The sequence below is a fragment of the Thunnus thynnus genome, chromosome 6 (assembly GCF_963924715.1).
Source record: "Thunnus thynnus chromosome 6, fThuThy2.1, whole genome shotgun sequence".
Taxonomy (NCBI): Eukaryota; Metazoa; Chordata; class Actinopteri; order Scombriformes; family Scombridae; genus Thunnus; species Thunnus thynnus.
The window spans coordinates 11,679,724-11,702,867 of record NC_089522.1 but is presented as its reverse complement, the minus strand read 5'-3'; the positions used below and the strand labels follow the sequence as shown (position 1 = coordinate 11,702,867).

At 37.8% G+C, this 23,144-nt stretch overlaps 1 protein-coding gene across 3 annotated transcripts in view; it reads left to right on the top strand.

The window, feature by feature from the left end:
- The window catches only part of LOC137184227 (uncharacterized), a 65,036-nt gene that overhangs the window by 27,131 nt on the left and 14,761 nt on the right, over positions 1 to 23,144 (top strand). The window contains exons 1-3 of one of the 3 annotated variants that reach the window (XM_067591696.1): positions 20,219 to 20,279; positions 20,564 to 21,184; positions 21,913 to 22,656. The exons of the other annotated variants lie outside the window; for them this stretch is intronic. Coding sequence (XP_067447797.1) covers positions 20,228 to 20,279; positions 20,564 to 21,184; positions 21,913 to 22,656 — 1,417 coding nt within the window. The 5' untranslated portion in view covers positions 20,219 to 20,227. Of the gene's footprint in view, positions 1 to 20,218; positions 20,280 to 20,563; positions 21,185 to 21,912; positions 22,657 to 23,144 lie in introns of those variants that run through there. 3 annotated transcript variants of the gene reach the window in all.

Genomic DNA, 23,144 nt, shown 5'->3' with positions numbered 1-23,144 from the left:
GTCAGTTTACTGCATGTGTGCATATGATGTACACATGTATGTATGTTTGCATATGTGTATGTTTGCATATTATGTATGTATCATTAATCCTATTGCTGCTATCAATGTGACAGTTAAGTTATATGACACCACAGGGACAGTAAATGTAGTCATTTGAAAGTGGCTCATCTGACCAGCTCAGCTCAGCTGTATCACATGACATTCATTCATCTCTATATCACATCCTGCTTTTGTTTAAACACAACCTTTTCTTTAATTTGCACAGCCGGCAAATTCATACTCCAGTGACGTCTATAGTCTCTGTGTTTAGTGATAAGGTTTCACAGGAATGTTTGATAAGTCTCTTTTCTCCGGTTTCAACCTGGCAAAGGTCTATCGTCTAGCTTTTCTGAACCTGTACAGCATCTCAACCTGAGTGTATATCTGCCTCTGAGACAACCTGCATATCTGAAACTCAAACTGCCATGACATTTGCTGAGTTCTTTGTTTTGATTTAATGACTCCATGACCTCTGATGACTTTTTCTTAACTACCTGTATAATCCTCTATCAGCAACATAATTGACTGAAGATTTAATCTGATTAAGTTAGTTTGCCTCAAAAATGATAAAGAGCTCTAGAGGTTTCACAGAAAACATTTTTCTTCTGTTCATTTATACAATCAGTGTGATGAACACACTCACATTAAAGGGTATGGTCTAGACCTCCTCTATGTGAAAAGTGCCCTGAGATGACTTTTGTTGTGATTGGGTGCTATATAAATAAAAACTGATTGATTGATCTTTCATGTCCAGGTGCTGAGTCCAAAAAATTGTGATTCCTAAAGACTCACCAATAATAATAATAATGCATTTAATTTGTACTTCACTTTTCATTCAGAGTGAATCTCAAAGTGCTACAACTTTAAAAACATGTCAATCAGGAGAGACTCAGTTTTTATAAGTGAATATTATTTATTGAACATGCATGATAGATGAAAGTGAGAAGTCTTGGGCAGTTAGACCTCCATGATGCCATGAGCTGTACAGGAATATCCCCCTGATGGAGTCTAGACACTGGTGGTGGTGGTGAAGGTGGCCGAAGATCTGGATGGATGTAATGTGGAGCAGGACTCTGATGAGCTCAGTGGAAGGACCCAAGGACACTGGATCTGAAGAACACTTGAGGTGAATGGGGCGGAGGAGGGTTGCATCAATCTGACACTAAAATGAAACAACAGTAGCAGAGAGGGGAACCGTTTTGACAACAACAAGATGATGCTCACAGTGGTTGTGGAAAAATCTGATTGGTTTGACTGAAAGTGTGAACGCCCTCAGTCAGTTAAGTAGGTTGAAAACAGGAACAGAGTGAAAAAGAGAGAAAATATGGAGCAGCATGAAGATAGTCTTCCTGACTGAATTTCGCTAAGCTTCATATTCCCTATATTTCTGATATATTTCTTGTTCCTGAAGTAGGGATCTAAACATAAGATGTGCAAATGTTTTTTGATTATGTGCCTGAATTGATTGTCCTGGGCAGTGGCCCAATCACATCTCTTACTGGGCTGGCCCCACCCCTCCCCCTCTGTCCTCTGTCTTTCTTGTGTCTGAGCTGTGGCTCAGAGCCAAACATCTGTGGATGAAGGAGAGTGCCTTTATCAATTCTCAAGATGGACAAGTTGCAGGCCAAAAAATGAAGAATCTAGATGCAGATGCTGCCAAATGAGCAAAAATCATAGATATGTTTGCTGCGTGGGCTGCAGCGGTAGCTTCAACGTCTACGGTGACAGCAGTACCCGCCATTATGCAGCAACAGGTGGAAGGAGGAGAGGTGGCTGGTCATGGCCTCTGCCAGTAAGAGGAGCAGGCGTGTGATGGGAAAGCAGAGGAACAGAGTGAGCAGGAGGGGACTGTAGTTGAAGCAGTGAGCAGGGAGTAGCATGCAGGGAAACAAGGACTCTCAAGAAGGGTGCATGGAGGTACTATGTGTGCCATGCCATGATTTTGATGATAAAGGATGATTAATTCAATTAATGACAATGACAATAAGATAAGATAACATAATCATAATGCTATCATAAAGTGAGACCGTCAGCATAGCATAGTTCCTTAATGCTGTCACAATTTCAGCTGACTATTCTAATGTTAACTAGCGAGCATTAGCATTGGCTAAGCAGTGAGTGACCTAGGTCCATATCGTATCATAATATTATTAAAATTATTGGGCAAAAGGGTTCCCTTGATAAAGATATGTAAAAAAGCTATATAATAGGTTACATTTGTAGCTCTAAAATATGTGCCTGCTTATGTATTAGCCTAATATGGGGGGGAAAAAATTCATTTCTAACAACAGGCAACAAAGTTATCCTATGTTTATTTTCAGGTATGTGGTAATTGTCATGATATATATTGTATGGGTTACTGTTATTACTATCTGTGGGGTAATGCAGGCCTACATGTAGCCTACTCCAGACCTTTCTCCACCTACAGTATGTTCAAACTGTTTGGTGCTGTTGTCCAGTAAGCATGCATGTTCACTTGGTAGGCGTGTGAGCACCAGTGCACATGTGAGAGGTCAACTGTAGTTAAAACTGCCATCTCTGATCACCAGGGAGTCAGTCAAGAGTAAGTGAATACATTGGTCCACTTGCACTGGCACACTTGTCCACAGCACTTTCTACTCAGCTTTGTAGTTGTTTGGGGGAATAGTACAGTACGCATATTTAAGGAGACCAAAAGGATGATGTACTGGTGGGTGGTGTTGGACTGATTGTGGGGGCCTGGTCTGGGCCAAAAATGTCAGGGTTGATTTTTTGTCCTAGTCCAGCCAGAGGGTTTGGCTAAATGAAATATACACTCCTCTAATGATACAAACACAGACAGATTTATAAGTCTGCAAAAAAGTCATGCAAGCTCACGGTTGGGTGGCACTGTGGCCTTCTCTTATGGATCTATTTGTCATCAATGCAAACCCAAACTCTCTCTCTCTCTCAACCAGACACACACACACCTCACCATATCAGTCACACAAACCCACAACAAGGAAGTTGTTTCGCAATGAGCCGCACAATGTGCTACTCATATGCTCCTGTCTCATTTCTGTCCCCTGTACATGACACTGATCCCACCACACAAAATTACATTCTTGGTTTCACATTGTTTGAACTTTTATATGACTGTAGCTGGTAGGCTACATTTCCAGTTAAGTCACAGACTCTTAGTTTTAGAGAAAAAAAATATGCATTTACATTGTTAAAATAAATATCGTACATCTGCTGGTGCCATGATTAAGTACAGCAGACACATGCCCCTTCAAATGTCCGAGACTGGATGGCTTTAGAAGAACAACAATAAGTGTTGCTAATTAACCTTAATAATATAGTGTTTAAACAAAAGCTGCTTTTCTGTTTATTTTTATTCATATTTAACTCTGTCTGCTTCACATAGATCCCCCCTTGTTTAGGCAGCTTGAGGCACTAGACAGTAGCAGTGAAACTAGTAGAGCCGCTCACTTGCATGTTGCAAATTGTGGTTTTGTTAACTGCAGTGTGAGGTATGAATATCCACTGTCAGCTTGCACCATAAAACAGTATGACTTGAATAAAACTGTAAATGACTGACAACTTCAGAATTTTCCTATTTAAAGTGACTTTAGCATCAGTGGTTTTAACTAGAACACAGAAGTAACTAACATTAGTGTTAGTTTGTTGCCCTTTGTTATTACAAGTAAATTTTGTCAAAACAAATGTGCAGCATGAAATGTGTCTACAAAACAGGAGATGGACAAACAGAGAATTTTTAAAAAAGAATAAAGACCTAAATAGTGTCAAAACAGTATAAAAACAGTTGCTACATGTTTGTGAGCTCTCTTTACTTTATCCGGTTTTTCATGAACACTATTGCTTTCTACTCCAGTGACGTCTATAGTCTCTGTCTTTAGTGGTGCAAGGTTTCACAGGAATGTTTGATAAGTCTCTTTTCTCCGGTTTCAACATGGAAAAGGTCTATTGTCTATCTTTTCTCCTGTAAACGTATTCCTGCAGGCAATGTTTCTGCGTCTGGACTCAAGTAACAAATATTCATAAGTCTTAAAACTGAAGTGAACAATTCGTCTTCTCTCCCTTTTTTTCACCACATCAAACACACCAGGATCACATCTGAAATCCTGCAAATCTGTTGGTGCTCATTGTCTGTAGTGAACATGTTCCACTGTATAAGTATTTACCACTCCAAATATTATATTGAATACATTAAAGAAATACATAAATTAAATATTTTAATTATAATAATACATTTTTGGAAAAATCTTGTTATTGTTTTTTCTTTGAAATGCTTTCATTAAATTCTAATTTAATAGCGCATCTGCTATTTTAAAAGGTACCAATTGATCAATTGATTTCAAACAAACAATTCTGCTACTGCTAATAAATTGAAAATTATACAAAAAACTAAAATTTTAGTCAAAACATTCATGGAAAATCAAATCCCCCAAGGTTTGATTCTACCTCGTATCTTATTTTCTATAAACAACATTGGGAAGGACTTGCAAACTGCTAAATTGCACCTTTACACAGATGACACAGTGACATAATCAGTTGCCCCTTCTCTGAAACAAGCTATTAATGAGCTTCAGACAGTATTTCAATAGCTTCAAGTCTCACTAGATGGGCTCAAGTTAGTTCTTCATGTAAAGAAAACCAAATTCATGACTTTTTCTAGGGCTTGTTCCCAATCCCAGGGTAACACAAATCTGTACACTCTAAATGGGCTCAATTGAAAAAGTGTCATCATATTAATATTTAGGTGTTTGGTTGGATGACAAACTTTATTTCAAAGTACACATTGAAAATCTTGAGGTTGAAACTAAGGATTGGTTTTTATTTTTGAAACAAGGCTCACTATAACATGTTAGCCAGGAATAAACTTGTGCAGGTTATCTTTTTGTGTTTTGGACTATGGTGATGTTGTCTACATGCATGCTGCCTCTTGTACACTCCACCTCTTAGATTCTGTGCTTCACAGTGCACTACGATTTATAACCAACTCTGGTTCCTGCACTCATTACTGTACGCTTTATGAATTGGTAGACTGGCCATCACTACTAAGTCTACGTTGACAACCCCATGGAGCTTAGCATAAATTCAGGCAGGAAGACTATCTGTCACCCATTCCTCTCTTTCTCTCCCCTGTTTCTCCCGCTCTTGCATCAGCTGATTAGGGGCGTTATTCTTAGTTATCTTGTCAGATTCTGCCACAATCTTTCTGTCAGTCACGTCTTAGCTGTCAAATTTTAAATCTGTTCTTCTCTCTGTCGCTGTCAGCTGTCATTTCAATGCAATCGCCATGACCCTCCTCCACCCCATCTACCTCCATGCCTGAGATCCAGAAACTTGCTCCTCTCCTCATCATCCAAGATTTCCACCTCATTCTCCTCAACTTCATCACTTCAGCTCCAGGTCCGAGATCAGTAGAAGCCCGCTTCTCTTACACCATCAAGATCTCAGTGCCCCTTTATTCATCACCACCACCAGTGTCTAGACTCCATCGTGGGGATATCCTATTCTACTCTTGCCTTCGCCTCCCCTTTTATATATAATGACATCATGATGGGGTCTAATCGCCAAAGACTTCTCACTTTCATCTATCATGCATGTTCAATAAATTATATTCACTTATAAAAACTGAGTCTCTCCTGATGAAATATATTTTTGTGAACAAGAACTTGTTGGGTAAACTCCCCACATATATATGTAACATCCTGACCATAGACTGTAAAAAATATGGACGTACTCACCGTGATGTCACCCATTGGTTTGCGAACTGTTGATTTGAAGCCTCGAGTTTAGCGATTTGACCATGACCACCTTGGATTTGGCCGTCACCATGTTTGATTTTTTTGAGCCAGAAGTGACCATATTTGGATGAGAGGGTTGAGCTGACCATACCGCTGGCTGCTAGCTCTGTTAGCACGGTGCATTTACAATCTATGGTTAACAGTGATCATGCTAATGCTAATTTTCACTAGCGAAAAACAGGCCTAAAACCATTAAAACAAAATGTACTCACCGGAAAAACTGATCATCCAACTCATTAATGGGTCTTTTATTAAAACCAAATGCTGAACAAGACTTTTCTAGGCGATCACAATGTTACAATTAACTTTAGTAAACTGAAAACACATGGTGAAATAGCAGCAGTTAGGCCTATGGTTACGTTATGTAAGCAACGTTGTCGCCATGGTAGCGACTTGTCAATCACAACGTAGCCACGCCCTAAAGCATACCCTGCTTTATTGTCAAATTTAAATTAAATGGGCCCATAATTTACAAAATGAACATCATGCTGTATTGAAGAAGAGTGGAAACTAGTCAAATACCGGAGGTTAGAGGAGGAGGAAGAGGGCGAGAAAGAGGGCGAGTTAGCGGTGCTGCTGCAGGCAGGGCCAGGCAAGAGAGGAGAGCAAACACCGGCACCGCGGAAGCAGGGGAAGAGGCTGGAAACCCTCCGAAGGGACCAAAGTGACTGAGGTTTGTGACTCTGTTTAGCCCATATTCAGACCGAAATCAGGCGGCGCAGCACACAGCTGCAGGGTTGAAGAGGTGTGTGGGTGTGTTTGTGCTTTAGAAGCTAACCACTGTGAAACAATCAGAAAATAACGTTTATCGATCTGATTTACCAGCTTCCTCACTAACGTTACTAGCGCTCCCTCTCTTCATTCACCCTCTAGCTCACTCGACCACGGCTGCTCTCTCTCTCTTTCTCTCGTCTTTTTAAAATGAGTCGGGAAGCTGACAGAAAAGTCTAACTTTACTTTTAACGTTATCAAACGAAGAGAAATGTCCTCCCCTTGGATCCTCTTTAAGGCTATAATGCGGGTTCTCTGTATAAAAGAGGCTACTGAAAACATCAGCAACATTACAGAATGATTATATAAATACTATATCGGAACAGTATCGAGCAGCAATATTTTGACTTTTTTTAAAAATCATGTTATTGTTGTAGACATGTTTGGGAACACCAGACAGCCTACAATCCATATTCTGCACTACCATTACCATATTTCCAACATATCATGAAACTTATAACCTATAAAGCCTTATCTGAAAGAAACTTCTTGAAGAGATGACCTTGGAGGAGCACAGGCAGCTCACCAGTGAACTGTTTCAGAGGCAGCCAGGGTTCATTTTTGATGCCTTGATGATACATCAGTGCAGGCATGGTGTCCCACCGTTTGCTTGAGTGCCAGGGGTACCATGGTGTACTTGTAGTAACTGTACAGACATGCCTACGGACTGGGAGAGGAAATGCTGTGGCCAGTACCCTGCAGATTGTGTAATAATTATACCGCACTTCTCCCAGTACTGTCTTGAAAATGCTTTTTATGCATTCACAGGTGGTACTGGGAGGACATTACGGTATTAGGCCAAACCAGGAAGCCTGGGGATGACAACCGGGAGTACTGTTATGCTGCCTATAGACATTTCGTCTATTGACAGCATGGCTCTTTAGGCCAGGGAAACTGACTTGTCATCCCCAGTTGCTGTGTTTGGAGGATCAGGGACAAGTTCCCTGGTCTTCCAAAGACATCACACTGGTTTCACACCTGGCCACTGAGTTTCCCTCCAGGTCCTCTGGAACGTCCACACAGTATCTCAGGTACTCATACACCTGCCTGTTCATCATCAAGGCATCAAATCATCTCATATTTATTTGTTACATTTCTGATATTTTATTTATTTTATACTTGTTCTATACATTTTTACGTTATATTTATATATTTTCTGGATAATTAAACTTTTTGTTTATATATTCACATTTGTTCAACTTAAATGTGCAAGTTTACCAAATAAAAGACATTCATCAGATGTGCTGTGATAATTGCAATGATAAACATATTAATATATACTTATACAAGGACAGTATTTCCCTGCAGTCAGTATATTGTCATTACCACTTCCACCATTAATTTATGTTGTCATTATTTATATTTTTAAAGTAACATAAAACAGTAGTGAAGTTGGAATACCACTGATCCTCAGAACAGGGAAATGTAGTACATGTTATGGATTAATTTACATTGCCACTTCAGGTTATGTTAACTGTAATTCACTAGTTTGAACCAAAAAATAAAAATATAAAAAACAACACTAAGAATAATGACATTTGTAATAAAAACATATTTTATTTAACAGAAACGTTTTTGGACATCCTTTTCTGGATAATAAAAGGATAACATGCAGCTTTTACTGTTCAAACAAACATTTTGACAGCTTATTCTGTGTTCTTCAGAGGTGATTCTGATAAAGACAGAATAATCTATCAAATCATTAGTCTGTTTGAACACTAAAAGCAGTGTGATTAAACTTATCACCTTCCAGCAGTCAAATTGCTGCACATATAATAGCTGACAAGGGTCAGACCGATACCACACCAAAGGTATTCAATTTACTGCTCTGGATGAAGATGCTCTCATGGCAGGAACAACACTCACGATTCACTGGCACTGCTGTTCCTCATCTGCTCCAGGAGCTGTGTGTAGAGCAGCAGCTGCATGGAAAACTGCTTCTGTGAAAGACAGTACCATTACACATAGAGTTAATTTACTATTTCATACATTCTATACAGTTGTACATGTGAAAATAGTGCTATTTAACCAAGAGTAGGACTTACAGGGTAAGTTGATATGCTACATAGGCAAACAAATGTGTATCACTTACCCAGACCTCTCCTGACTTGTGTCTGCAATACTGCTGATATGGCGGGTGTGAATGTCACAGACATAGTGAATCTATCTAATGTGCTCACCAGAAACTGTTCAACCTTATTCCATGCAGATTTTCATCCCAACAACAGCCTAGATCAGATTATTTAATTGATTAACACACTTTCAGTCAGAGACAAGTAGCTATTCAGTGAAATCAACTTTTGTTGCCTTTGGTTGTAAAGAAAACCTATGTACTCCCAGCCATCAATGGCACATGGTGAAATACCCCTGACCTATTACACAGTCACTTTAGATGAAGATAAAGGCAATATCATGCATCGATGCTACAGGACCTCTCTCATAGCTGGAGAAACGACAGCAACATCAAGAAAATAAGTGCTTTATGACACAGTCACAAACCCTTGTAATACATTATGTTACGTCCTAAGATGCTAGGAGCCTTGGCTGGCCTGGATAAACACACCAAAATAAATAACAGAAAAATTCTACTTCTGACTGATAAATGTAAAATTAAAACTCTGGTAGCAATTACATGTTTTTCAACATTGAAACGGGGAAAACATAACTTGTGTTGGACTATAAGCTAACTTTGCCCGCCAATGTGTACATGTGCTCCTAAATGACAAATTAGGAGCAAACAATCATGGAGCACTGTGAAAAATATCCACAGGATGTATTAACTGGGTGATGAGCAGACTTCTCCTCAGTTTATCTTTCACACTAACTCATTACTCTGACTTACTGTCTTTAGCACATCACCAGCGCTAAATATCTTAGTTATCAGTCAATGTGTTGTCTTACTGCCACAGAAAATGAATAAATCGTTGGCTTATTAGCACAATGTTGCGTCCCTGTTGTCTCTTGTCCGACCACCAGCTCCGTGAGAGGCACAAACTGAGGCTAAAGTGTGCACGGGGCAAAATAAATATACATTACACTCTTACCTGTCCAGCAGTAAACAGGAAACTTCGGCGTCAGTCTGCAAACATTTCTCTCATCAAGGATTTCCATCTGGGTTTATCCTTATTTTATGCCGTTTCTTGTCCTGATTTCGTTTAGCTTTTTTGTGTTTTCGTTTCTTTGACAACGACATTTCATGCTCTTGTGTTTTACTAAATAAATATGATCCTCCATTTATCAGATTTTGGTGTCAAAAACTTCTCACAACACAAAATGTTTGGTCCGTTCTTCTTCTTCATTTTAAAACTGGTGCATTTCCGGTAGTCGCCCACTGAATCTAAAACGTGTAAGGCCCTCACTGGAGCCAGTGTTAGGTTTGTCCGTTCTGCGCTACTGTAGAAACGTGGTGATGCAACATGGTGGCCACCGTGGAGGGGGACCTGCTCCCATGTAGACATAAAGGGCTTATTTCTAAGGTAACGAAAACACAACAATTATTATTTTCAGCTGATTAGACACTAATTAAGATATACTTATAAATAATCTATTCAGTTTTTACCAAGTCTGTTCTTTTAGATGTCACTAAATACTATACACTGGACCTTTAAACTGTAACTGGTGTGCTGTCTTGGCCAGGTCTCCCTCATTAAAGAGATTTCAATCTCAAGAACTTCCTGGTTAAATAAATAAATAAATAAACATTATTTTTCTATTTACACAGAGCTACAACGGCAACTGCTCTGACAACAAATTGGTCCGTTTCTCAATGACTCAAGAGGGCAATAAATCAACAAGAAAAGGGCAAGATAAAAAACAAAACCAACAAACAATAAAAACCTATAGAATCAAATACAGGATGATCATTTAAAGAATGGAGAAGACAAAGGGAAAACAGAATAAACTAAAACACAGGAAAATGTATAAAAAGAAAGATAGAAAAATAGATGAAGAATTCAGATGTAATAAAATCAAATAGAAAGCCAACAGAAAAGGAAGGGCAGGAAAAGGAGGGCATGAATGAGTCAGGGAGCTGAAACAGCCAGATTTTGAAAACAGAGAAACAGTATAGGGCTGATGAAGGCACAGTGAACTACTGATAATAAAAAGGAGATTGATTCAGGAATGAGGAAGGACAGATACAATATGAATGCAAAACAAAGAAGAGACATGAGGGGGAAACAATGGCAGAAGGGGAACATGAAAGATGAAAAAGCTAAAATTTCCCCTTTTAAAATACTCAGCTTGTGATATTTGACATTTGACATGCTTGGAGGCGTTTAATTTACTTTTGTGATGCACACTTTCTCCACTTGCAAGACTGCAGTTGTGGAGTTGTAAGGTATGATCTAGTAGTTTTTAGTGTTGGGCAGATTACTGAAATTTAGTAATAAGTTACAGTTACTAGTTACTTCTCTCAAAAGGTAATGTAATTAGGCTACTTTACCAACTACTGCATATAAAAAGTAATTACTTACTAAGGAAAGTAAGTTTTGCGTTACTTTTAACGCAAAAGTGTAACTCGTCCCAAAATCTGAGTTCAATCCACTCGGTAAAATGAAATTCAATCCAGTTTCACAAACATAAAAGAAAGACAAGTCAAAATCCACTCTGGGTTTTACCGCAGATCCACAACTCAAACCAGGAATAGCAGCGGGAGTTCAGAAACAGGTGTTATTTACAATATATAACGTTATAACTCTAGAGACAAAGCTTATGTTAACGTGGCTCTGAGACACGGTAAGGTCAGATGATGTTGTGTTTGTGTTGTTTGTGCGTTTGTCTGCTGTCCTCTGCAGCTGTCCACTATTTTCACATAAGAGACAAGTAACGAGTAACGAGCCCATTTAAATTTCAGTAATTGTAATTGCGTTATTCAATTTGAAAAAGTAGTTACATTACTAGTTACCGCCAAAATTAGTGGAATTACAGTAACTACAGTGCCAGTTATTCTCAGTTATTCCCAAAACTGGTAGTTTTGGAAAATAGATGTAGGCATATAATGTCATTCATTACAGAAAACCCCACCAATTTTATACATCTAAGTCAGTTTATTAGTATTAAGTTATTACTACAGGAAGCCTGTGTTACAAACCCTGGGGGCATATAGTCTGAGAGATGTGTGTTCACGCGGAAGAGGGGTCTTTTCAATAGAAACTGAGCTACATACTGGCAGCTCGACTCATAATAAGAACGAAGTGTCAAGATCTCGGCCTTTGCTGTATCTATTTTGACCCTTCTTTTTAAAATTTCTGACTTCATGGAAATGCAATACAAAATATTTTCAGGGTTGCATGCAGAAGGTAGAAGGCAGGTCAGAGATATAAGGAGATGATGAGAGAGAGGGTGGAGAGGGAAGGGGTGAGTCAAGGTGGAAGGGTAATGAGGGTTCAGTGAGCTGCATGGGTAATAAAAAGACATGGAAGGAAGAAGTGAACAGATGCTGACCGCGTGTACACAGTGTAAAAGGCAGTGAAGTCAAAGTCATTGTTCTGGTGCTTGGCATCAATTTTGATGAACTTTGTGTTTCACTCTCTTTATTGTCTGTCTATGCACAAAAACTCAAATTGGTCCTCACAAAGGTATATGTACAAGAGCAAACACACATAAACACAGTGTTACAGCTGCTTTACTGAAATCCATTTAAAAGCAAAATATGGCCTTTTTCTATTACAGCATGAACTTGCATGTATGTTTGTTTTCACTTGATCTCACACATTTTCAATTTTTATGATAAGTCTTTTCACTGAAAACAATTTTTACGTACATGAATACCATATGTGTATTTGGTTGAACAGCCCAGAGGCAGTTCCAGCCAAATCAGGGATATCATCGGATATTGATGAAGAAGAACAGAAAAATGCTTTCCTCCCAAAATACTGTGTCTGTGTACGAATGTGTGTCCTTTTATGTGCAGCCCATAAGTTACTACCACAATATTGTTCAGGCCATTTTAGATTGTTAATGCACAGATTTGGTATCAGGAAGCTTTTACGGTCATCATGTCATGGTCAAAAATAAACTGCCCTTGTTTCAGGAGGTATCAGTCTGTGTGACACTGATGTTGAAACATGGATCATAGTGCTCATGGGGGCTGCATGATGACCCACTAAATACAGATAAACATTCAAAAAACAGATACATGTACAATGCACTGTTCCTGGGGAAAAGTGTCCTGGAGAATCTATTCTTTAAAAGGCAGCAGGTTGAAAAAATGTAGCAGCCTTAAAAATATCAAATTTTGTCTGAAAAGAAAAAGGCATGAGGCAGAAGACAAAGTGAAAAATAACAAATCTGCCTACAGACACATACACATATAATTGGAACAAAGAACAAAACAGAGAAAGTGAGTAACAGTAACAAAGCCTGATATTGGTCAAGAGAGTTTAGAAGGATTTTTAAAACAACAGCTACAAAGTGTTTCACACGGTGTTAAAGAAGACAACAGACCATAATAAATAAAGCGTAAGGCAACTTAGGTTAATATAAAGAACCCATATAACTCATAAAATAATGACTATTTTTCCTATATGATCAGTTGGTAAACTTCAGTAGCTCTCAGAGGGGAAGGAAATGTTTGCTGCTGACTTAAAAATGAAACTCAAAGTGAAACTGTCAGCACTGCCAGAAGGGAAGAAAGCTGTCACGAGAGTATGGCCTCCATTACAGAGAACGGCTTTGTGAAATACACATGATTCAAGGATTTTAACTTCGTCTATACTGGTAAGATTTAATCATGTACTTTAATGTGTGTCTAATTTAGTAATTTGCTATCCAGCGACGTGCAGAGGATGTTAGAGGGGCAGGGACCCAGATTCATGAAGGCAATTTTTGCAAACAGTTAAAAATATATATATGCCTGGAATGACTACTTTTGTGACCCTGTTAAAAGGACATTAAAATGTGTGTATTTAAAACAAACTCATGACTGAGGTTGGATGTAGCAGGAATAACAGGAATTTATTTATGTATTTAAAAAAACACCCCAGAAAAGGGGCATTTTCTCTATAGGAGGCTGAATCGGCAGGTGCTCAAGCACCCTTTGAGACATGCCTGTTGCATACATGTTGGTCTGCATGTTTCTTTAGATAAGTCAAGACTTATTATATACATTTAAAATAGTTACAATAAAAAATCAATGTAATGAAATCTAAATGTAAAATGTAAAACCTTGAGGTTTTAGAATTTGGATCGTGAGAATGTTTGTGTGCTCAAGTCCCCTTTTCTTCAAAAGTTGAGAGGGGGCAGAGGGAATGAGAGAGTTTTTGTATGTTAGCTTTGGCTGATGGAGCTCTAAAAAGAGATCCAGAGGGTACAAAGGTACATTTATAGCATAGTATTCAGTTGCAGGAAGAGTTAAACATTAATAGTTTTGGAAAAGGAAATTCAGCTTTTTTTGTTTGAAAGTGTCATGTGCTGTGTTTTTTCTTTCTGTTAGACTAATTTGATTTATACAAGCCTTAAATGTCTGGCAGGCATTTATTTTTATGGACAATGCATATGAACATGAATCAGTCCTTAATCATTACAGAGTTGACATGTATTAAGACACATCAAGGTCAAGGTCCATATATTTTGAAAAACTGTAATTACTAACCACTTACTATTCTCCAACAATAACCTTCTGAGAAGTTACTAGATACTACTAGACTTTGATCAGATTTCTCTTGACAGAATCAGAGCAGCTGAGTGATTTTTTTTTTCAGGGAAATTCTACGGTGGCTGGTCACACAGTACAACCACCATATTCAGCCTCACTTCCTGTGAAACCAGTATGTCTGAAGAACAAGGAAGTCTCACATCAGCTGACAAGTGAGTGACACTTTGAAATCTGCTCAGTCTCACCTCACTAGGAAGTTCATGGTGAATAGTACAGTATTTACTATTGTTAAGTAAGTGACATAAAGTTGAGACAGAAAGCTCTAAAGTGATGTTAAACGTTTTGCTCTTCACCTGCATGAGTGGATATGCTAATCACAGTGATTTCACTGAAATGAACTGATTTTGTTGTGACATCTTGATCTTTAAAAGCTGGTGTGAGTGAGCCTCTAAAGCATTTTAAAATCTGTGATACAGATGGATTGAGAAAGAAAGACCAGTCTCTCCCGCACCCAGCGATGTTTCCATGAAAAGTGACAGATCCAAGGATGAACTTTACAACTTCAGTAAAGGATCACCAGGGTAAGGGTTTTTTGTAATCTTAGATATTTGATACAGAGAGATTCAGAGGCAGAAACAAATCAAATTGAAGAGATTCAAAATATGAAAGATACTGTAAAATCCACCCTGAGGCTCAACAATAATAATAAATGTGTTAGAAGTGTTAAAGTTTTTAATTGTGATCTGTTTTAAAGCTCGCATGAGAAAGAAAGACCAGTCTCTCCTGCACCCAGCGATGTTTCCATGAAAAGTGACAGATCCAAGGATAAACCTCTTGAATTCAATAAAGGATTACCGGGGTAAGATATTTTGGCTAATGTTGGATGTTTATACAGAGAGATTCAGAAACAGAGAGAAAATGAACTGAAGAGAATATCTTTGACATCGAAAAAGAAATAATTCCACTGTGAAGCTCAAAAATTATACTAAAGATGTTAAAATTGCTAAAGTTTGGCACTGTAAAATCAATTTTTAAATCTGTGTTAAAGCTCGCATGAGAAAGAAAGATCAGTCTCTCCTGCACCCAGCGATGTTTCCATGAAAAGTGACAGATCCAAGGATAAACCTCTTGAATTCAATAAAGGATTACCGGGGTAAGATATTTTGGCTAATGTTGGATGTTTGATACAGAGAGATTCAGAAACAGAGAGAAAATGAACTGAAGAGAATATCTTTGACATCGAAAAAGAAATAATTCCACTGTGAAGCTCAAAAATTATACTAAAGATGTTAAAATTGCTAAAGTTTGGCACTGTAAAATCAATTTTTAAATCTGTGTTAAAGCTCGCATGAGAAAGAAAGATCAGTCTCTCCCGCACCCAGCGATGTTTCCATGAAAAGTGACAGATCCAAGGATGAACTTTACAACTTCAGTAAAGGATCACCAGGGTAAGGGTTTTTTGTAATCTTAGATATTTGATACAGAGAGATTCAGAGGCAGAAACAAATCAAATTGAAGAGATTCAAAATATGAAAGATACTGTAAAATCCACCCTGAGGCTCAACAATAATAATAAATGTGTTAGAAGTGTTAAAGTTTTTAATTGTGATCTGTTTTAAAGCTCGCATGAGAAAGAAAGACCAGTCTCTCCTGCACCCAGCGATGTTTCCATGAAAAGTGACAGATCCAAGGATAAACCTCTTGAATTCAATAAAGGATTACCGGGGTAAGATATTTTGGCTAATGTTGGATGTTTGATACAGAGAGATTCAGAAACAGAGAGAAAATGAACTGAAGAGAATATCTTTGACATCGAAAAAGAAATAATTCCACTGTGAAGCTCAAAAATTATACTAAAGATGTTAAAATTGCTAAAGTTTGGCACTGTAAAATCAATTTTTAAATCTGTGTTAAAGCTCGCATGAGAAAGAAAGATCAGTCTCTCCTGCACCCAGTGATGTTTCCATGAAAAGTGACAGATCCAAGGATAAACCTCTTGAATTCAATAAAGGATTACCGGGGTAAGATATTTTGGCTAATGTTGGATGTTTGATACAGAGAGATTCAGAAACAGAGAGAAAATGAACTGAAGAGAATATCTTTGACATCGAAAAAGAAATAATTCCACTGTGAAGCTCAAAAATTATACTAAAGATGTTAAAATTGCTAAAGTTTGGCACTGTAAAATCAATTTTTAAATCTGTGTTAAAGCTCGCATGAGAAAGAAAGATCAGTCTCTCCCGCACCCAGCGATGTTTCCATGAAAAGTGACAGATCCAAGGATGAACTTTACAACTTCAGTAAAGGATCACCAGGGTAAGGGTTTTTTGTAATCTTAGATATTTGATACAGAGAGATTCAGAGGCAGAAACAAATCAAATTGAAGAGATTCAAAATATGAAAGATACTGTAAAATCCACCCTGAGGCTCAACAATAATAATAAATGTGTTAGAAGTGTTAAAGTTTTTAATTGTGATCTGTTTTAAAGCTCGCATGAGAAAGAAAGACCAGTCTCTCCTGCACCCAGCGATGTTTCCATGAAAAGTGACAGATCCAAGGATAAACCTCTTGAATTCAATAAAGGATTACCGGGGTAAGATATTTTGGCTAATGTTGGATGTTTGATACAGAGAGATTCAGAAACAGAGAGAAAATGAACTGAAGAGAATATCTTTGACATCGAAAAAGAAATAATTCCACTGTGAAGCTCAAAAATTATACTAAAGATGTTAAAATTGCTAAAGTTTGGCACTGTAAAATCAATTTTTAAATCTGTGTTAAAGCTCGCATGAGAAAGAAAGATCAGTCTCTCCTGCACCCAGTGATGTTTCCATGAAAAGTGACAGATCCAAGGATGAAGCTCTCTAAACAGAACAGAAGAAAATTACTTTGACATAGAAAGAAAAATATTTCCACTGTGAAGCTCAAAAATAGGTTTGATTGACAGACGCCATCTAGCAGCTGTAATAATTATGTCCCGGAAAAGTGATGCAGTTCAGATGACGTCTATATAAGGTAACAAATTTCCATAATCAGAGGTGGTGGGTTGGGTGAGATAGATAGATAGATCAATGGCAAAAAGTGGATTTTGCTGCAGGAGACTGCTCCTCTCTTCCAGTTTCCAACCGCTAGTCGGGATAGTTTTTTAAAAACTGCAACTACGATTGTCATAGTGTTTACTATTTCTTTAAAGTGGCAATCTTGAAGATTTCCATTTCGTTCTCTTTGGTAGTACCATATGGCGATAAGCGGTAATCGCAGGTGTGCTGTTGCGCAGATAACATTAATAAATTACTCTTATTGGCTTTTTTCTCACAGAGCTTTTATTGCACCTACAGTAACGTAACAAGTGTAGTTGTCGTCATCTGGAATACTTCACCTGGTTCACTGAAACACAAGAGAACAGTGGAGAGGAGGTTATAGCACAACCGTAAATGACAGCAAAACGCAGCAGGGACTGATTGTTTATGTTATTTACCTAATTTATGTGCACTCGTTTAATTTCAGCTCAGTGTGAGAGTGTCTACTGTGTTTTGCTGTCATTTATGGCTGTGCTACTTTGTCTCCTCACCACAGAGGGGCAGGGCTCAGCCCTCCGTGTGTGTGCTACACACACAGTGCAGCACAGGAGAGACAGTTATGTTCAGTAACACACACACGCTGCTCAGGTAGAGGTAGGCTGTGTGGCCCAGGCGTAAAAAGCCAATAAGAGTAAGCTTTTAAAAAAATAAGCCGCTTCACATACAAGCGAATGAAGAGCGAGTCTGTTGTGTCAGCTCCGCTGAATTGAATGCATGGTGGGAAAGTTGCCACCAACACCCAATTTGTAATAATCATACTCTTTGATAATACTGCATGCAAGGGCTTTCATCAGTGGGCCATAGGCTCAATTACCATTGTGTTACCTCATTTGGTGATAGTGACTAAACAGACATTTATTTAAACGAAGATCTTTGGAGATCTTCAAGACACTTAAAGAAAATAGTAACTTTAACCCGCATCACATTTCAAGTGATCATTTTAACCCAAACTATGATCTGTCCCTTATCCTAACCAAGTGGTTTTTGTGCCTAAACCTAACCAGACCTTAACCACAGTGCTGTCACATCATAAAACATTATTATTTTTTAACAGTGATTTGTAATGGTTTTGGAAAGCACAGACAAATGACATTGTCCTGCCGATTACTGCCGATAGAGGCAGCATATTAGAAAACGCTCCAATGGGTCAATCTGGAGTGCATGGTACAATGGACTTATGTAATGACCTTTTCAACTTCAGTAAAGGCTTGCCGGGGTAAGATAATTTTTTGCTTTGTTTGGGCTTTGATACAGAGAGATTCGGAGACAGAGAAAAAATAAACTGAAGAGAATGAATTTGACATAGAAAGATAAATAATGTAAATTCCATCTTGAAGTTCAACAATAATGGTGTTATGCTCTTCTATTTTGGGTGCCCCTGGTTCTGAAAACAGAAATCTCATACATTTTTACAATAGACAACATTACGTGACTCACAGTTTGAGCACTTCTGTGGCTTTGATTGAGATGAAACTCTCTTGATTAAATCATCATTATAAAAGATGAACAACTGCGTTAACAAATATCTAGTTCTTTGATAAAAAGTCGAAGGTACAAGACTTCATAAATAAAGATTTAGATTAGGTAGAAACCCTTTGGCTCCCAGTGCATGTCAACAAGAAACAGCCAATCACCGAGCTTAAAATTTGGCCATGTGTGCCTCTAACAGTGGGCAGAAGCTAAAGATTACAATGTTGAGAAAACTGATTTTACCATCTGCAGTGAAAGAACCTATAGGATTGTTACATTATCTGGGAGAGTCCTGTGTTTCCATTTTAAGTAATATTGAGTATATCGTTTAAAGACAAAGTTGAAATGGGAATACAGAATGAGCAAAAGCACTTCTGGAACCAGCGGCCCCTCCCATTCACAACTCTACAACAGAGAAAGACAACATGAGAATGTGACAAAGTAGAGCAGTGAACCCTGAGAGATGCATTTCACCTAATTTCTAATGATATTAAAGATTTGGCTGGCGATTTTCTATATCTTTCTTGTTGTCAACAAATCTTATGTGCAGAGTCAAACCAACAATGAACTCATCCTACTTACAAATATTGTGTTTATATCCAAAGCCTGATATATCATATTCCTGTGCTGTAGACCTCTGTTGTTGTCGAACAAAAACTTTTAAAAACATGTCAGTGAGCCACACTGTTGCACTGGGTGACTTGTACAGTCATCCATGAAAATGACGTGATACCGCAGCTCATTTGGAAACGGCTCCAAAGAGTAAAAACAGTGATAACTCTCTGGAGAGTAGTTCCTTGTAGATAAGTGCTAGGTTGGATTAGCCAGAGGGACAAACTCTCATGAGTGCGGTTAGGATTAAGGTTAAGGTTATGGTTAGGGTTACACGCACAATGAAGAAACACAATGCGTACCAATCTTGCGAGAGTTTCACAAATTGTCCCTCTGTCTGAGCCAATCTGGCACCAACATTCTTAGTACAGCAGACACCACTGCGCATGCATGGGAATGCAGTTCCGTTTAGAGCTTTGCTATCTTGTTGTACAACATAACACCTCTTGAGTTTGTACTACATGATAAATTTCTCAAAGAACTTCAGTACAAAGTCAAGATGTTGTATTATGTAGCACAACAAGATAGCAAAGCTCTATAAACAGAACCACGTCTTAAATTATAAACAGAAACATGTCAACCAGTGCAGCGGTGTGGTTCATTCAGGTATTAGTTCTTGGACAACAATGGAAGTCTACGGCACAGAGGAATACGATAGATCAGGCTTTGGATACACACACAATACTTGTAAGTAGGATGAGTTCATTGTTGGTTTGGCTCTGCAAATGAGATTTGTGGACAATAGGAAAAATATAGAAAATCATCAGCTGATTTCTTTAACACTAAAATATTTTTTCTGTATTGACACAAATTCCTCTTTTTTCTGTGTTGAAGCCCACCTGTGTCACAGAGAGAAGTCAGTTCCATGAAAACTGACCAGTCTGAGGATGACCCACTCAACTTCAGCAAAGATTTAGGTATTCAAACAAGGAACAGCACACAGATTCTATCAGCCTTAAAGTCAGTATGTTTGACAGAAGAATTAAAATTTCAAAAGTAAAGGATTCTATTTTCACATTTACATTTCAAATTCCTGTTGCTAATTTCCTCTCTGAGCTTTAACTGAAGGTATAATCCAAAATGACAATCATATGACACTGTATTTAATAGCTGCCATCATATTGTTGAGTGTGAATTTATTGCAATTACTGCATACTGCCTTATTTGAATAATCTTGATCATATCTGTTGTATTTCCTCAGAGGAAGATGCCAAACACAAATTCACAGCAGACCAAAAGAAGAGAATCCTTGAAGATTATAAAGAGGAACTGAGTCAACATGAGACTGATACAGAACTATGGGTGAAAAAGAAGGAACGTAAATACAAACTAATACAAACCTACGATGATATATTTCATGATTCAAAGGAAAACAAAGTGCGAACAGTGCTAATGAAGGGAGAGGCTGGTGTTGGTAAAACATTTCAAACAAGGCTGTTCATGGTCGACTGGGCAAATGGGAAATCCAACAAAAACATAGACTTTATTGTCCCACTCAATTTCAGTGAGCTGAGAGATGAAATTCAAAGCATGGAGAGTTTACTCCATTTCCTCACCAGCATCAAACAACCAGTACTTTGCTCCTATGATAAATGTGAAATAGTCTTTGTCCTTGATGGCTTGGAAGAATGTAAACTTCCTCTTGACTTTGAAAAGAACAAGGACCTGTCTGATATGAAAGAACGAGCCTCGATGGATGTGCTGCTAACAAACCTCATCAAGGGGAATTTACTTCCCTCTGCTCGTCTCTGGATCATCTCTCAACCTTCAGGAGTTGACAAGATTCCTATGAAATATATTCACAAAGTGACAGAATGTCAAGGTAGGAAACTATGACAGTAACATATTTTCATGGCTCGTTCTCTTTTTGATCGCTAACATTTTGTCATCTGTATCGTCATTATTTTGGTCAGACTAGGAAATATGATTTTGATTAAATATTACAAATGTTGGTACACATGACAAATTGTAATATTATTTCAAAAGTTTTATAAACTTTACTGAGATTCATTTAATTAGAAACCCAAAATGAAATATGGTTTTAAACATTGGTTACTTTATAATCTTAAATTGGTATTAATTTGTTGTACTGTAAACAAATCTTAGCCTACTTGGTTCAAAACAATCACTTCTATGTAGGGCTGCAAATGATTATTTTGATTATGATTAATCTTTCGCCATATATTCTTGATTAATTGATTTGTTGTTTGGAATATAAAATTTCAGAAAATGGTGAAAATGTTGTCGTCACTGTTTTCCAAAGACCAATATGCAAACTCAAATGTTTTTGTTTTGTCCTGACCAACAGTCCAAAATCAAAATATATTCAGTTTACTGTCATAGAGGACTAAAAAAACCACAAAATATTCACATGAAACAAGAGAATTCTATTTTTTTCTTAAAAATTACTTGAAACAATTAATTGATTAATTGATTTTCTGATGATCGGCTATTAGATTCATCGACTAATCATTGTTAAAGATAATTGATTCATGCTGCATTTATCCTTCATTATTAATAATATGCTTCACTTTTTTTTTGTTTATTCAGAGACCTTGAAGCGGCGGCAGCAGCTGGTATCAAACCTGAAGAAAAGATATCAAGAAAACACTCAAGTTGAAGACATTGATCATCCTAACCAGAAAAACACAGAACACATCATAAAAGAAGACAGAAGTGGAGAGATCAATGATGAGGAGAAAAATGGACAGACTGTGGGGAAATCAGTGACACGAGTGAATTCAATATCAGAAATCTTCAAATGTAAAAAAGATCAAAAAGTTAGAACTGTGCTGACCACTGGAGAAGATGGTGTTGGAAAATCCTTCCATGCACAGAAATTCACACAAGAGTGGGCTAAAAATGACAATAAGTCTTCACTTTTCAATCGGTTTATCAAGTCAACAATGTCAGTGTTTGGCAAAGCCAATGATGATCTAGAGGTTATATTTCTTCTCAGATTCTCAGAGCTAAATTCGATAAAAGAGAAAAGAGTCAGTTTGTTTGGACTTCTAAATGATTTCTTTGAGGAAACCAAAGAATCTGTAATCTCTAACTATGCAGATTTCAAAGTTCTGTTTGTTCTGGATGGCTTGGACACCTGTGAACTTCCTCTTGACTTTGACAACAATGACACCTTGACGGACATCAGAGAGCCAGCCTCAGTGGATGTGCTACTAACAAACCTCATCAGAGGAAAACTGCTTCCTTCTGCTCACCTCTGGATAACCTCCCGACCTTCAGGTGCTGAAAAGGTGCCTGATAAACTTGTCCACAGGAAGACACAAATACGAGGTAAGCTAGCAAGTAGATGAAGGCTGTCAAAGCTTCATAAATAAGTGTGTGATCAAAGTCAAAGCAAACAGTTGCCAAGAAATATCCAAAAATCCTCAAAATGGTCATCAAATGAGAAATGAAACTTAATTTGTGAAGCTTCTAATAATTCACACTCTGTAAGTGTTGATTTAAATCTCAACCAGCTGTAGTCCTTCCTTATGTTTTGCCCAACCTGTATAACATATATGATATAAAATAGCTATATCATGCATGATACAAGTCCCAAGTCAAGTTGGAGGCGTTGACCTTGACTTTCAAATCCTACAAAAAACATTATGCACTTTTCACCAGATGTGATGCTGGGCGATATGGCCTAAAATATCAAATCTCTATTTTCTCAAGCTTGGGGTTGATTCATGTATTGATTTTTATTAACACAGCAGCAAGAATAATAATAGGTCTGCACGAACAGTATGATCATTACATATAAAACACAGTGGATCCCA